We start from the raw sequence: 16693 nt of genomic DNA, 5'->3' as shown, positions 1-16693 counted from the left end.
ATAGCTATCAAGTGTCCCTTATTTGAAGGGACAGTCTCTTATTCCAGCGCCATGTCCCGCTGCTGTCCCTTATTGATGGATGTCCCTTAAATGTCCCTTAAATGATGTCCCTTAAATTTCAAAGGAAGCAGCTCCTCTCCCTCCCTCCCTGCCAGCCATGGAGGAGGGAGGCTCCAACTGTGTTGCTTGGCTGTGTTGCTCATCCAATAAGAAGTCTAAGAACGACTGGGAGGTGGAGCTTGCATGTCTTGTGTGTGGCTAGTTAATGCAAGCTGAGGGGGTTTTGAATGCTGGACGCCATTTTGTTGCACTTGCTGCTGCAAACTTTGCAGTGCAAAGCCAGGCCAGGGAGCCATCTTAAGTTGAGGCTGCATAGGCCTTGTGGTGCATGTGATTCAGATTCTAGTCAGTTGAACCTCTGGTTACAAAGTTGGTTGGACAGTGTTCTCAAAGCTACCAGCATGAGTTTGACCAGACTGCAGGAGGACAGGAAGACTGGAGTGCCTGGAACAGGAGAGGCTGCAGGTCCCTTATTTTGGCTGCTGGTCCCTTATTTTCAAGGCTGCTGGTCCCTTATTTTCAAATCTGTAAGTTGACAGCTATGAGCTAGGGTTGAGGGGAGTTGTAGTCCAAAAAGAGCTGGAGACCCAAGTTAGGGAAAACACCGTTCTGGATCTTTTGAGAGGCTGTGCTTCCTTTGGCCACATCTCACCTGGGTGCAGCCATCCTAGTGGGAAAGATGGGCGGTGCGGAGGGAACAGAGCGCATCCCATTTGTTTTAACGGGGTGGCCTTTGAAATATGCCCCTCCCTCTCCATTTTGCACCAGGTGATTTTGGATTGTCCAAGATTGTGGATGAGCAGGACACGATGAAGACAGTGTGTGGCACGCCTGGATACTGTGGTGAGTGGGCGAAAGAGCAAAAGCAAGGGGGGACCCAGCTAGTTTAGGGGCTGTCGAAACTAGAACTGTCGAAACTAGAGGGCTGTCGAAACTAGAGGGCATAATACAGTGGTACCTCGGATTACACACGCTTCAGGTTACATACACTTCAGGTTACAGACTCCGCTAACCCAGAAATAGTGCTTCAGGTTAAGAACTTTGCTTCAGGATGAGAACAGAAATCGTGCTCCGGCGGCAGCGGGAGGCCCCATTAGCTAAAGTGGTGCTTCAGGTTAAGAACAGTTTCAGGTTAAGTACGGACCTCCGGAACAAATTAAGTATTTAACCCGAGGTACCACTCAGTGGTGTAGCATGGATTGTCAGCACCCGGGGCAAGGCAAGTAATTTGCGCCCCCTAACCCGTGGATTTTAGCACTCGAGTCTCTTCCACTAGATTAGCGCCCCCCCCCCCCGATGTTGCGCCCGGTGCGGCCGGCCCCCCTGCACCCCCCACGCTACGCCACTGGTACCACTGTAGAGCCCCAGCACCTATCAGCCTGGGATATAAAACAAGGTAAAACAAAATAAAAACAAGGAGATACCAGTAATTAAAACAAAACAGCAAAACAATGCCATTATTATTAAAGCAAAGACGAAGGGCAGGATAGAAATAATAATAATAATAATAATAATAATGCCATTGTTTTGCTGTTTTGTTTTAATTATCTCCATGTTTTTATCCGGCGCTTTATTCCATGAACCACCCTGAGATCTTACGACGAAGGGCAGTATATAAAATTAGTAAATAAATATTAAATTTGTCAGGACCCCCCCCCCAACCTAGAGTCCTGTGTCCAGTTCTGGGCACCACAGTTTTAGAAGGACATTCCCTCACTGCGAGAAGCAAAGTTACAGGGAACCAGACAGAGGGCCTTCTCGGTGGTGGTGCCCGCCCTGTGGAATGCCCTCTCATCAGATGTCAAGGAAATAAACAACTATCTGACGTTTAGAAGACATCTGAAGGCAGCCCTGTTTAGGGAAGTTTTTAATGACTGGTGTTTTAATGTATTTTTAATCTTTTGTTGGAAACCACCCAGAATGGCTGGGGAAACCCAGCCAGATGAGCAGGGTATAAATAAAAATTATTATTATTGTTTTATTATTAGCAAGCTGGAACGTTCACAGATGAGGACGACCGAGATGATAAATGGTCTGGGAACCAAGTTTTACAGGGAATAGTTGAGGGCGGGGGGTTGGGGGTGTTTTACTCTTGGAGGAGAGGGGACACGGCATGAATTCACAGATCACTGCAAGGATTCAAGATGGGGAAACTGAGTTGGAGAGATCCTTCCAGCCCTGCAAAGATCTGTGCCTGACCTTGTGAGCTTTTCCCTTCCTCCTCCTCCTCCATCAGGAGCTAAGTCTTTCTCGCCCTTTCGAAATCTCATGCACACATGCAACTCACTGGGGAATAAGTGGTAAATTAAGAATATGCCTCCTCCTCCTCCGCCTCAGCAGCTTCCAAAGGATGCAAGCCTGTCAACGCCTCCCACTTGCCTCCCACAAACTAACTGCGGCAGGTGTGAAAGCATGGCAGAGCGCGAAAGGAGCAGAGAGAGGGGGGGAAAGAGAGAGAGAGAGAGAGAGAGAGAGAGAGGGAGGGAGGGAGGGAGGAACGGGTGGGCGAAGGATGATGCATATGCTAGCTGCCTGTGCTTCTTGCTTTTTTCAAATTTTATTTCACTCTTCCAACGCCTCCAGCACCCGAGATTCTCCACGGTTCTCCCTATGGCCCAGAAGTGGATATGTGGTCTGTCGGTGTCATCACATATATCTTGTGAGTAACGTTAAAATGCTTTGACACATCGCGATTCCTCCTTCCTCTCCCCTCCTTCCAGCTTCATCCGTGTGCAGGCCCAATGGGCGAGATGATTTTGCCTCTACAGTGGTACCTTGGTACTCAAATGGTGCGCTGGTCCCGGGGGGGGGTTACCGCAAGGCGTGGTCAGAATCCGGTCCTGGGTCGAGGGTCTGGAGACTGTCCACCAAGGGCAAAGTGGGGTCCAAAGCGAGGAACCGGGCAAGGTCGTGAATTCTGGAAGAACAGGTCTGGGTGCTGGCAGAAACAGGTTTCCTACGATGTTGCTGCCGCAACCTGGGACCGGGCTGACTGGCCTTTCATAGAATCATAGAGTTGGAAGAGACCACAAGGGCCATCGAGTCCAACCCCCTGCCAAGCAGGAAACACCATCAGAGCACTCCTGACATATGGTTGTCAAGCCTCTGCTTAAAGACCTCCAAAGAAGGAGACTCCACCACACTCCTGGGCAGCAAATTCCACTGTCAAACAGCTCTTACTGTCAGGAAGTTCTTCCTCATGTTTAGGTGGAATCTTCTTTCTTGTAGTTTGGATCCATTGCTCCGTGTCCACTTCTCTGGAGCAGCAGAAAACAACCTTTCTCCCTCCTCTATGTGACATCCTTTTATATATTTGAGCATGGCTATCATATCACCCCTTAACCTCCTCTTCTCCAGGCTAAACATGCCCAGCTCCCTTAGCCGTTCCTCATAAGGCATCGTTTCCAGGCCTTTGACCATTTTGGTTGCCCTCCTCTGGACACGTTCCAGTTTGTCAGTGTCCTTCTTGAACTGTGGTGCCCAGAACTGGACACAGTACTCCAGGTGAGGTCTGACCAGAGCAGAATACAGTGGCACTATTACTTCCCTTGATCTAGATGCTATACTCCTATGGATGCAGCCCTCTTTCTCTTCTTTGAGGCCAGGGGCTGTCCCAGCCCACAGGTGACCCGCCTCTCCTGGCCTTAAGGCGAGCACTCCTCCTGAGAGAACCCAGTTCCCTCCACCTCTCTGCCCTGAGCCTCTGCAGCTCAGGAGAGGCTGGAGGGTTACTGGACCCAGGGGGAGACACACCTTCCCCTGACAGGGCTGGGAGAGGCGCACCTGTAGGCAATGGGTCCTCCATCACCTCCGGAGCCAGAGTGGATTCATCTGGTGTCTGCTCCTTAGGATCCAGCACAGGTGCAGGCCCTTCAGATTCAAGCCCCGGCTCAGCCGGCCCTGGAGGCGGGGACTCCTGTGCAGGCTGGGATTCCTCTGGTTCAGCCTCTGAATCAGATTCCCAGGCCATCACAAATGGTTTAGCTGCTGAACAAACCAGCTCCCAAGCGCCGCAAACCCGGAAGCGGGTGTTCCGGTTAGCAAACATTTTTCAGAAGCCAAACATCCGCCGTGGCTTCCGATTGAGTGCAGGAAGCTCCTGCAGCCAATCGGAAGCCGCGCCTTGGTTTTCAAACAGTTCCGGGAGTATGGGACAGCTGCATATTCCTGCACTGGACTAGATGATCCTCAATGTCCCTTCCAACTCTACTTTTCTACGATTCCTTGATTCTCAAGGCAGCTCCTCACTGACTGCAGCCCCTAAGCCATTTCTAAGTCACTTCTAGCTAAGGTATGAGAATGTTTGCACGGGGATAAAGACATCCCACTGCCCCACCGATGTGTGGGAATGTTCAGGGTGGCAGGAGAGGATATATTGTTTATTAATATCCTTCCTAACTTGCGCTAGCAAGTTCCTTTACATAGCAGAGTTACATTCCCCTTTCTACATGCCCAGCAGATAGCTGGTTGCAGGCTTGTGTGAGCCGCTCACTATTATACAACTCACTCTGTCTCCAGATTGAATTGTACGTTCCTGGCAAGTTCCCTTGAATCCCTCTTAAAAGAATAAAGACGCCACACAATCTTATTCAAAGTCAATAAAAGAAGTTGACACACATCGGTTCACAGTTGGATTCCTGAAGGCAGACTTAGTTACAAATATGTACATGTGGATCTACCCCATATGGGGGAATAATCCCAGTGCTTCTGCTAGCTGAGAGCTAGCAGAGCAGTCCTAGCTAAAAGCTGGTCAAATGAAGTAGGAAGTCAAAAAGAGGGAAGGGTGCTGCGTGACTCGTCCTTTCGTTACCTGGACAGGTGAGGTCACGCCCACCTTCTATCACATGCAAAAGGAAGGATGCTCCAGCCAGGAGGAACAGGAAGTTTCGACTGGCTGGACCAAACACTCCCTCGCATGTCTTCTCTAGCATTACCAGGAATGCAGTACTTGACTGCCTCTCATGGATCACATCCCACATGATGCCCCTCTGGCATGTACACGAACAGAAAACGAACCTGACATGAATGAAGCTGTGCTGATGTGAACAGCTGGGGAGGGAGCTTGGAGGACGCACTGTTGTTTGTGGGGAGGGGAGAGAACTTCACTAAGGCGGTACCGTAACATGAATCTCCCCCCCCCCCCCGAGAACTGCATGCATCAAAACACAGAAGGATCTGGGTGACGGATGTTGCAAGAGTAAGGTTAGCCACTTTCCGTACCCTCGCTGGCAGCGACACTGACAAAGGGAGGCTTGACCTCTTTTCTCTCTCCTGCTCACTGCCGCTGTTTCCATTGACCTAAATGAAACAGATGGCGGTCACAGCCCGTCAAAATATGTTGGGTTTCCATTGGTTTGGCTTGTTAGGATTTACAAAAAAAAAAAAAACCACACACAATCTCTAGCCAAGTTGAAAGTAAATGCAGCCCTGAGGCTTTTTGCTTAAACATTTCTGCAGCAAGCAGATGAGTATTTCCTTCCCCAAAAACTCCCCCCCCCCCGACTGAATAGACACTGATGCTGAGGACAGCCAAGCAGCAGATTTGTGTGTTGTTGTTGTTGTATTTTAAGGGACACTGGTGGTGTTGTGGTCTAAACCACAGAGCCTCTTGGGCTTGCTTGGGTCGGCGGTTTGAATCCCCACGACGGGCTGAGCTCCCGTTGCTGCGTCCCAGCTCCTGCCAACCTAGCAGTTCGAAAGCACGTCAAAGTGCAAGTAGATAAATAGGTACCACTGCGGCGGGAAGGTAAACAGTGTTTCCATGAGCGCTCTGGTTTCTGTCACGGTGTCCTGTTGCGCCAGAAGCAGTTTAGTCCTGCTGGCCACATGACCCGGAAAGCTGTCTGTGAACAAACGCCGGCTCCCTCGGCCTGAAAGTGAGATGAGCGCTGCAACCCCGTAGTCGCCTTTGACTGGACTTAACCATCCAGGGGTCCTTTACCTTTACCTTCCCTTATTTTAAGCCTATGTTGCAGCAAAGCAAGCATGAACTTGAAAAACATGCTACCCCCCTCGAACGTCAGATCCATTACTTCATCAGAGGAATCTTCAGAGGGTTAGGATTCTGCAAGGACTGGTGCCCAATTATTGAAACCTTAGTTGATTAATCACATGAGTTTTGTCAGTAGATTGATGGATTGTTCAGCTGCACTTCAGTATTTTGTGGGGTGGTGGCATAGTTCTGGAGCCATAGTTATGTATGTGTGGCTGCTGAAAGCCATATGTTTGTATGTGTGGCTGCTGAAATCATGTGGTTCAGCAATCAATTCCTCTTCCCAGATGAGTAACTCACAGAGAGAGGTAGCAGGCAGACTCCTCAGGTATTTGGAGCTTTATTAATTTGAGGGTAACTACAACACATGTCAAGGGTGACGCTGTGGGTTAATCCACAGAGCCTAGGACTTGCCGATCAGAAGGTCGGCAGTTCGAATCCCCACAACGGGGTGAGCTCCCGTTGCTCGGTCCCTGCTCCTGCCAACCTACCAGTTCAAAAGCACGGTAGATAAATAGGTAGATAAATAGGTTCCGCTATTTATCTACCTATTTATCTAGATAAATAGGTAGATAAATAGGTTCCGCTCCGGCGGGAAGGTAAACGGCATTTCCGTGCGCTGCTCTGGTTCGCCAGAAGTGGCTCAGTCCTGCTGGCCACATGACCCGGAAGCTGTACGCCAGCTCCCTCGGCCAGTAAAGCGAGATGAGGGCCACAACCCCAGAGTCGGCCACGACTGTACCTAATGGTCAGGGGTCCCTTTACCTTTTACAACACATGTTGGCCTATGTGTGTCTGTTTATCATCAATATTTCTCCTCAATATTTTATGTAAACCATTTACAGGTGCTTTATTCTTCTTCTTCTGTTCTTTAAAAAAAAATTCTCCAGGCTTTGCGGCTTCGAGCCTTTTTTTGACCCAAGAGGAGACCAATATATGTACAGCAGGATCCTAAACTGTGACTACGAGTTTGTCTCTCCGTGGTGGGATGAAGTGTCTCTCAACGCCAAGGATTTGGTGAGTTGCTTTGAGCCCTACCCAGACGGGGGAGCCAGCTTGTGGGAATGTTCAGGGTGGCAGGATATTGTTGTTGTTGTTGTTTAGTCCTTTAGTCGTGTCCGCCTCTTCGTGACCCCCTGGACCAGAGCACGCCAGGCCCTCCTGTCTTCCACTGCCTCCCGCGGTTTGGTCAAACTCATGCTGGTAGCTTCAAGAACACTGTCCCACCATTTCGTCCTCTGTCGTCCCCTTCTCCTTGAGCCCTCCATCTTTCCCAACATCAGGGTCTTTTCCAGGGAGTCTTCTCTTCTCCTGAGGTGGCCAAAGTCTTGGAGCCTCAGCTTCAGGATCTGTCCTTCCAGTGAGCACTCAGGGCTGATTTCCTTCAGAATGGAGAGGTTTGATCTTCTTGCAGTCCATGGGACTCTCCAGAGTCTCCTCCAGCACCAGAATTCAAAAGCATCAGTTCTTCTGTGATAAGCCTTCTTTATGGTCCAGCTGTCACTTCCATACATCACTACTGGGAAAACCAGAGCTTTAACTATATTGTTTATTAATATCCTTCCTAACTTGCATTAGCAAGTTCCTTTACTTAGCAGAGCGCATTCCCCTTTACACAATAGAAAACTGGTTGCAAACTAGTTTCTTAAGACAATACACAATTCAATCTGGCTTGTCCAGGTTGAAATATGTTGTAATATTTTCCTGGTAGGACCCCTTGAATCCCTCCTAAACGAACAAAGACACCGCAGACTTCTTCGTAAGCAATTAAAAGGAAGTTTACTCATGATCAGGCAGAGCACAGGGTGGTCCCTGAAGGCGGGCTTAAGGCTTAAAGTTACAAGCAGGTTACAAACAGGTTTAACCCATACGTGGGTTGACCTAATGACTGCAGTTAGCAGTCCGGGAAGTCTGCAGGATGAAAGGAAGGTGGAAAAGAGAGAGAGGAGGAGCATGCCTTGACCTTTACCAGGTCTGGAAAGGTCACACCCACCCTCTAGTCGCATGCAAAGGAAGGATGCTCCAGCCAGGAGCAACAAGGAAGTTTCGGCTGGCTGGACCAAACATTCCCTCGCATGTCTTCTCTAGCATTACAATGAATGTACTTGACCACTCTCAGTGGATTACATCCCGCACAGCTTGCATCAACAATACTGGAGTTTGTGCACACAAACAAAACACACGCACATTCCCCATTAGTGCCAGGCACCCAGGATGGACATCTTCGACATTTAAGGTGCTGCTTTTGACCTTTAAAGCAGTGTTTCCCAACCTTGTGCCTCCAGCTGTTTTTGGACTACAATTCCCATCATCCCTTGCCACTGGTCTTGCTAGTCAGGGATGGTGGGAGTTGTAGTTCAAAAACAGCTGGAGGCACAAGGTTGGGAAACACTGCTTTAAAGCCCTTCACGGCCTAGGGCCCTTGTACCTACGGGACCGCCTCTCCTGGTATGCCCCACGGAGAGCCTCAAGGTCCATAAATAGCAACACCCTAGAGGTCCCAGGCCCTAAGGAAGTTAGATTAGCCTCAACCAGAGCCAGGGCCTTTTCAGCACTGGCCCCGTTCTGGTGGAACGCTCTGCCTCATGAGACCAGGGCCCTGCAGGATCTGATCTCTTTCCGCAGGGCCTGTAAGACAGAGTTGTTCCGCCTGGCCTTTGGCTTGGAGCCAATTTGATTCCCTCCCTCTCTTTCTTCTTTCTTTTTTCTTTTTCCTTTCTCCTCCTGCAATGAGGCTACATTTTAATATTTTAATGTTTCAATATTTTAATGTTGTATTTTAGTTTTGGTTTTAAGTTGTAATCATTCAACTTGTATTTATTATTGCTTGTTAGCCGCCCTGAGCCAGGCCTTCACTGGGGAGGGCGGGGTATAAATAAAAATTATTATTATTATTATTATCTTCAGAGGAGCGAGATAAATACGTAGTAAATAAAGCAAAACCCTAATACTTTCCCCTAACAGCTTGGGGACGGTTTACGTGTAGAATTGCCGTATTCCATATATGTGCGCTTTTGCACTTCAATCTGCAAAATTGTTACAGATGCGACATAACGCCTATCCTACATTTGTAAGGAATAAATCTTTTCATGTGCCAGCACATAAACTTTGGGACCCCCTGTTCTCTTTCCAGCACCTGGTCAATTTTGGTTAGGCAAACCTATCCAGACATACCGGTAATAATGTCAAGCATAATAATAATAATAATAATAATAATAATAATAATAATAATAATAATTTATTTATACCCCGCCCATCTAGCTGGGCCTCCCCAGCCACTCTGGGCAGCTTCCAAAAGAATATTAAAATACTGTGATACACCAAACATTAAAAGCATCCCTAAACAGGGCTGCCTTCAGGTGTCTTCTAAAAGTCTGGTAGTTGTTGTTCTCTTTGACATCTGGTGGGAGGGCGTTCCACAGGGAGGGTGCCACTACCGAGAAGGCCCTCTGCCTGGTTCCCTGTAACATGGCTTCTTGCAGTGAGGGAACCGCCAGAAGGCCCTCGGAGCTGGACCTCAGTGTCCGGGTAAAACGATGCGGGTGGAGACGCTCCTTCAGGTATACTGGACCGAGGCCATTTAGGGCTTTAAAGGTCAGCAGCAACACTTTTAATTGTGCTTGGAAACGTACTGAGAGCCAGTGTAGGTCTTTCAAGACCAGTGTTATATGATCTCGGCGGCCGCTCCCAGTCACCAGTCTAGCTGCCGCGTTCTGGATTAGTTGTAGTTTCCGGGTCACCTTCAAAGGTAGCCCCACGTAGAGTGCATTGCAGTAGTCCTAGCGGGAGATAACCAGAGCATGCACCACTCTGGCCAGACAGTCTGCGGGCAGGGAGGGTCTTAGCCTGCGTACCAGAAGCATCCAAGCCTCTGAGCAGAATCAAGACATCCAGGCCTCATCACCCACCTTGTCATCGCTGGTCTTTTCCAGGTTCAGAAACTGATCGTTCTGGACCCCCAGAAGAGGCTCACAGTGCAACAGGCTCTGGAGCACCCCTGGGTGATGGGCAAAGCCGCCAAGTTCGCCCACATGGACAGCACACAGAAGAAGCTGCAGGAATTCAATGCAAGGCGCAAGCTGAAGGTAATGGCGCAAAGAGCCGCGGCGGGGCTGGTGTAGAGATGGAGGCAATAAGCTGAAGCTGAGGAACAGCAGTCTCTAAAACATAGCCACTATGTACACGCATGCGCTGCAGTCTTACTAGTCTTACTCCTCTTCTTTCGTTGTTTGTTGTTGTTGTTTAGTCATTTAGTCGTGTCCGACTCTTCGTGACCCCCTGGACCAGAACATGCCAGGCACTCCTGTCTTCCACTGCCTCCCGCAGTTTGGTCAAACTCATGCTGGTCTCTTCCAGAACACTGTCCCACCATCTCGTCCTCTGTCTCTCCCTTCTCCTTGTGCCCTCCATCTTTCCCAACATCAGGGTCTTTTCCAGGGAGTCTTCTCTTCTCATGAGGTGGCCAAAGTATTGGAGCCTCAGCTTCAGGATCTGACCTTCCAGTGAGCACTCAGGGCTGATTTCCTTCAGAATGGAGAGGTTTGATTTCTTGCAGTCCATGGGACTCTCAAGAGTCTCCTCCAGCACCAGAATTCAAAAGCATCCATTCTTCGGCAATCAGCCTTCTTGATGGTCCAGCTCTCACTTCCATACATCACTACTGGCTTCTTTCATTACAAGTGCATAAACAACAACAGAAACTTGCCGCAGAATATGGTGGCTGGTAGCTTTTTTAACTTGGTAGGCGTTGCAGTTTTTAAACTTGCTGCGAACGTTTCCGTTATGTACTGAGTTGAATAGGATCCAAAATGCAGCAGTCTGATTGGTCCTAGAACAATGCAGCAGTATGATTGGTCTGCAGGAGCCACCCAATCCAGCTCCAGATGGAAGTGAATCCACAACCTGATTGGCTTACAGTAGAATTCCGGAACTAGCCAATCACGTGCAGCCCATTGTGTAAATAATGTATATAAAGCAGATATTTTGGGGAAACATTCATTCCTCCTCACCACTATGAGCTGAATAAAGAGCATGAAATCCACTCTCGACTCTGAGTTTATTTCAGTCTCTGTGGAGATGGCAGTCCCGAATTTGTGGCACATGCCCTTCTGGCTTGCACTCCTTATAAAGACTTGAGGAATGAGATGACCACCCCTCTTTTATTGTCCATTCTGGGTCGCCCAGCCCCTGCCCCAGTGTCCTTTCTCTTGGCAGATCAAGATGAACAGGTGACAGCAAAGGTGGCAAGCTTTTTAGCGGGGGCAATCAGAATAAGGTCCACTATTTGACTGCTGATTCAGGACCCTAAAATGTATTTTATATAATTGATTTTTTATTTCTATTCTTTGTATATCCTATTGTTGTTTTATTGATTGTTCTTAGGTAAATATACTAGCGTTGATACTACGTCAAATGCCTTTTGACTCCAACGTTTTGGCTCCCAAAGCCGCAAACCCGGAAGTGAGTGTTCCGGTTTGCGAACTTTTTTTGGAAGCCAAACATCCAACGCAGCTTCTGCTTGAGTGCAGGAAGCTCCCTCAGCCAACTGGAAGTCACGCCTTGGTTTTGGAACGTTTTTGGGAGTTGAACCAAAGTATGACTGTACTAATATTAAGTTATGGCAATAATTGATGAGAATGTTTTTTTTAAAAAAATGATTCCCCTCTTCTCAACGTGTCTCACACAGGCTGCGATGAAAGCTGTGGTAGCATCTAGCCGGCTTGGCAATCACGGCCACCATGACAGCTCCAGGAACGGACGGCACCAAGACACCCCCAAGGAACCGGGACTGGTTGAAGGCGCAAAGGGCGCCCTCCTCCTTGAGGACCACGCTTACAAGAAGACGCCCTCCAGGACCGGCGGGGTGGCGGATCCTACTCCAGCTGCCTCAGAGAAGTTCGATGAGAGCCACGGTGCCACGGCTGCAGCACTCAACGGCTCCAGCGGCGAAAGTTAGCCCCGTGCAAGCCTGGTTGCCTTGCTCCTGACAGACGTCGAAAGGGAGGGGAGGGAAGTCTGTCCTCATCACCGCAGCAGATAGACCAAAACAAGAAGACAAAATAGATGAAGAAGAAAGGGTGGAAATAAATAAACAAAGCCACTTGGCGCGTTTTAAGACGGCGTTCTCGGACGACGAAGGAGCAACCTATCTTGAAAGCTAACAGGTGTTAGGAGGCAGTGATGTTGTAGTGTGTAGCTTTGCTTACAAAGGGTGCTGTGTTGAAGCGCGGTTTGTCGTCTACGGCAGTTATTCCGGACCCCCGCCCGCCCCACAATTTTCCGACAATGTCCTCTTTCCAGAACGTCTTTTTCAAATCCCTCTCCCAACCAATGGCTCTTTAGAGGAAAAAGGCTATCAAAGGAAGAAAACCTGAGCTGGGCTTTTAAACTAAGACCATCAGAAGAGCCTTGCAGCCGGATCAAGCCAGAGTGGGGACATCTAGCCCAGCGTCCTGTTTTTATGGTGGTCCACATGCGCCGATGGAAAGCCTGCAAACAAGGAGTGCAGCAGCACACTTTGCCATTTGTGATCCCCAGTGACTTAGTCTTCAGAAGCACCTTTCCCCCAACAGGGCAGGTAGAACAAAGCCAGCGTGGCTCATAGCCCCTGATACACCTGTCTCAGTCTCAGTCAGTTTTATTGCACATAGCCAAAGGCTGCCGCAATGTACACAGAATTATTTGACAATTAAAAGAAAATATACTGAATTGATAAAAAAGACTTAAAACATTTATATTATTAAAACATTACATACTCTAAACAGGGCTATAAAAGTACCCCAACGTACAAATAAAAACATTAAACAATAAAATTCATAAGCTAAAATCATCACATGGTCACTAATGTTAAAAACAATATCAATTAATACAGTGTGCAATTTATACTCAGAGTTTTGTGACAAAGATAGAGTATAGCCTGAGGTAGATAGATAGGATCAAATAAATTCATCTCCTTTACAGTTAATGGCTACCTTGGCTATATAATTTGCTCTAATTTTCCTAGCAGCAGTTGCAAAAAGTGCTACACGCCAGGTCACATACTTACCTGTGTCTGGATACACCTATCTTCTTCTGTGAATTGCTTAACCCCCTTTTAAAGCTGGTGGTCACCACTAGATCTGGTGGGAGCAACTTCCATAGTTTCATGGTCTTCAGTGTGAAGAGGAGGTCCTTCCTTTTCTCTGCCCTTCAGTGTCAGGATTTATGATGTCTCTCTCAAACCAAGACACGTCAAGCTGGCAGGTTTATTACCCTGAGGTTTATTTAGTATTTACACAGTAGTTTTAGTCCGAGCCCTCAAGGGTCAATCTTCTCCGGATGAGACTTGGGGACAGCCTGCCCCTCCTCTTCCTCTTGAGCCGAATCTAACAGCGGCAGCTCCTCTGAAGCAGGCTCTGTCTGCCTTGTACTGTTTTGGGAATTTATAGCCTGCATTCCAGGAGGCGAGAGGCTTCCATCACTCTCAGTATGGGCAGGAATCAAGCCTCTACTCCCCTCAGCCTGTCCCCCTTCTTCCCCGGCATCTTCGTTGTCGCTCTGGGAAGGGACGTCCCTGACATCCAGCTTCAATGGGTGACCAAAATTGGATTCTAGTATTATGAGAAGCAGATGATGTTGTCCTGTCCACTTTCTTTATGCCGTTAAAGAAAACCAGTGACTGGTATTCGGAGACGTACTGTCTCCAACGGTGGACAAAGGAATTCATGGCTCCCTACCCTCCATGATGTATAAACTCCTTGCAGTGTGTCTTCATCCCCCAGGAATATCTTAAGCTGCCTTATCGCAGGTCACAAAACTTAGCCCATTGAGTCCCACATTGCAGGGGTCTCAGATGACCCTCTTATAAACGCTGGAGATTGTTCCAGAGACAAAGCTGGTACTCTCTTAACACTTGAGGTTACGGGCTTTCCCCAGAACTGCATCCTCAGCTTTAGATTTCCACATATGCCAAGTTCAGTTCACTAAACAAATTCATAGTAAAGGTAAAGGTAAAGGGACCCCTGACCGTTAGGTCCAGTTGTGGCTGACTCTGGAGTTGCGGCGCTCATCTCGCTTTACTGGCCAAGGGAGCTGGCGTACAGCTTCCAGGTCATGTGGCCAGCATGACTAAGCCGCTTCTGGCGAACCAGAGCAGCGCACGGAAACGCCGTTTACCTTCCCGCCGGAGCAGTACCTATTTATCTACTTGCACATTGACGTGCTTTCGAACTGCTAGGTTGGCAGGAGCAGGGACCGAGCAACGGGAGCTCACCCCGTCACGGGGATTCAAACCACCGACCTTCTGATCGGGAAGCCCTAGGCTCTGTGGTTTAACCCACAGCACCACCCGCATCCCTTAAACAAATTCATACATCTAATTAATTAAATAACGCTCCAGGGAGCCTCAAAGTTTCCCTGGTAAAACTCAGAGAGTGAGGGGGCAGGTTGCCTGTCTATCTCAGTGGTTCCCTGCTAGGGCCATGCCTTGTCTCCTGGTTCCAAGGGCAGGTGAATCTGTTCTCTCTCCTTCTTGCTGCATTGGCGTGTGGCCACAGTATTCAGTCACTCCTACTGCAGAGACACAGCAGAATTATCTGCTCTCAGAAGAGGCTTCCAACTCTAGAATTCTACAACTCTAAGCGAAACATAAATAGTCCTCTTAATCTATCGCCACAGGGCTTTTTCACAACCTCTGATCTCCCCTCTCCTGAAAGTGCAGCCCTCTGAACCTTTGAAACAGCCTTTTTAAAATTAAATAGTCGAGATGAAGTCTGCAGCGCCATCAGAATGTGTGCTTGGCGGAGTATCGCAAGGAGGCAGGAGCTTCAAGAAGCTTCCGATTTTAATGTTGGAGGCAGAAGTAAATGGAGATCACTATCATTTGTCAATCTGGCTTGAAGTAACAGCAAAATGAATCTCCCCATTAAAAAACAAACACCTTTACAGAAGACGTTTCATTGGACGGCAGTTCAACACACGGAAACATGGGTTCCTAGCTTCTTCACAGGAGGAATTTCCTCCTTCTGTTTGTTGGGATTCTACAGTTTTGTATAAATGGAACCACAAACAGCCTGGCTGCTGGATCCAGGCCAAAGTCCTGCAAAGCAATTCCATAAGCGAGGACCAGAGCGCAAAAGCAACTCTTCCCCGTTTGTTCAGAGTTGTACTGCCTCCAACATAGCAATTCTAGCTAGCAGCCAGTCGTCTGACTTGGGAGAAAGAACACCACCGTTCCTCTGAACACCCTCCACAATTGCCGGACAGTTCTGTGTGATAATTTCCATACCTCTAGGCATTCTTGAGAAATGGCAGTTTCGCTGCCTCGTAAAAAAAATCCACACAATGTTTCACAACCGTAAAAGCATGAGAAGAGCCTCCCGGATCCGGTCGAAGCATGAGACCCATCTAGTCCTACATCCTGTCTTCACGGCGGCCAACCTGATCTCCCCACCCCCCATAAAGCAGGACCTGAATCCTGAATGCATCAGCAGCACCAACAGCAAATCTCCCAACTTCTGACTTCCAGCAGCTGCTGTTCAGAGACCTACTGCCTCCAACAGTGGAAGAGGAACAAAAGCCATTGTGGCTGCTAGCCATCAGAAAGCATGCCATGTGTGTGTTTGTGTGTGACAAGGCCACTGGGTCATTACCACTTCATCAAAATCAGCGCCTGAACAGTTGGCCTTGCCGAGAGGATAATCTTGCGGCTGGTTTCACTGCTAGAGTGAACATTATTACAGTGGTACCTTGGTTCTCAAATTTAATCCGTTCCGGAAGTCCGTTCCAAAACCAAGGTGCGTTTTCCCATAGAAAGCCATGCAAAATGGATTAATCCGTTCCAGACTTGTAAAAACAACCCCTAAGACAGCAATTTAACATGAATTTTACTATCTAACGAGACCGTCGACCCATAAAATGAAAGCAATAAACAATGTACTGCAGTCACACAATCAATCCATCAGTAGCTGGACTGGGTTCCACACAGTCACAAAAACAAAACAAAAAAGAGCCGCAAAAACAAAAACTCAAAATAAATAGCAAAAACAGACAGACCTCAGCGTAACACTCAAAACGGAAGCGTGGCACTCAAAACGGAGCACGTTCAACTTCTGGAAAAAGTTCACAAACCAGAACACTTACTTCCGGGTTTGCAGTGTTTGGGTTCCAAGTTGTTTGAGTACCAAGGCGTTTGAGAACCAAGGTACCACTATATTTGAAAACGCCCTCTGCCCTCTTCGGAAAGCGACTAAAACACCCCTTTAACCACCACTTAACCTTCCCAGAAGCGTTTGCAAATACATGGCAATATTCTTCCGCAAGTGTCTGAATGAAAGAACGCACATATTAAAGACTTCTGAGCGGAACAGACTACCAACACAGTATTTTGGTTGAAACCCAAAACTTAGGTCTATCGATGCAACCTTTTGCTATGAAACATCACCTGGAATCCAAGGGCTAATGCTCATGTCCATTGCTTATAATGACCTTGGTTTAACGTGCAGAACAGCCATCCCTAACCTGTACAAAAATATTGGTAAAAGTGGCTGCTGTGTTGGGTGAGAATGATGTTTTCCCTACATTTGTCTTTTAGGTGCTCTGGGACACTGAAAAAAAGCCATTTAAATCCGAGGGGGTGGGGGCGGTGAGCGTGTTTGCTTACAC

General features: G+C 48.1%; 2 protein-coding genes across 2 annotated transcripts in view; one reads left to right on the top strand and one right to left on the bottom strand.

The window, feature by feature from the left end:
- The window catches only part of LOC310835699 (calcium/calmodulin-dependent protein kinase type IV-like), a 38973-nt gene extending 23505 nt beyond the window's left edge, over positions 1-15468 (top strand). Inside the window, exons 8-12 of the mRNA XM_083720623.1 lie at positions 829-903; positions 2644-2719; positions 6943-7069; positions 9985-10137; positions 11739-15468. Of these exons, the coding sequence (XP_083576749.1) occupies positions 829-903; positions 2644-2719; positions 6943-7069; positions 9985-10137; positions 11739-12008 (701 nt within the window). The 3' untranslated portion in view covers positions 12009-15468. The remainder of the gene's footprint in view (positions 1-828; positions 904-2643; positions 2720-6942; positions 7070-9984; positions 10138-11738) is intronic.
- Positions 1-16693, bottom strand: part of EFNA2 (ephrin A2) — a 264065-nt gene that overhangs the window by 244120 nt on the left and 3252 nt on the right. The window lies entirely within an intron of this gene.

Source organism: Podarcis gaigeae (assembly GCF_964106915.1).
Source record: "Podarcis gaigeae genome assembly, chromosome: 18".
Lineage (NCBI taxonomy): Eukaryota > Metazoa > Chordata > Lepidosauria > Squamata > Lacertidae > Podarcis > Podarcis gaigeae.
This window is presented reverse-complemented; position numbering and strand designations above follow the sequence as displayed.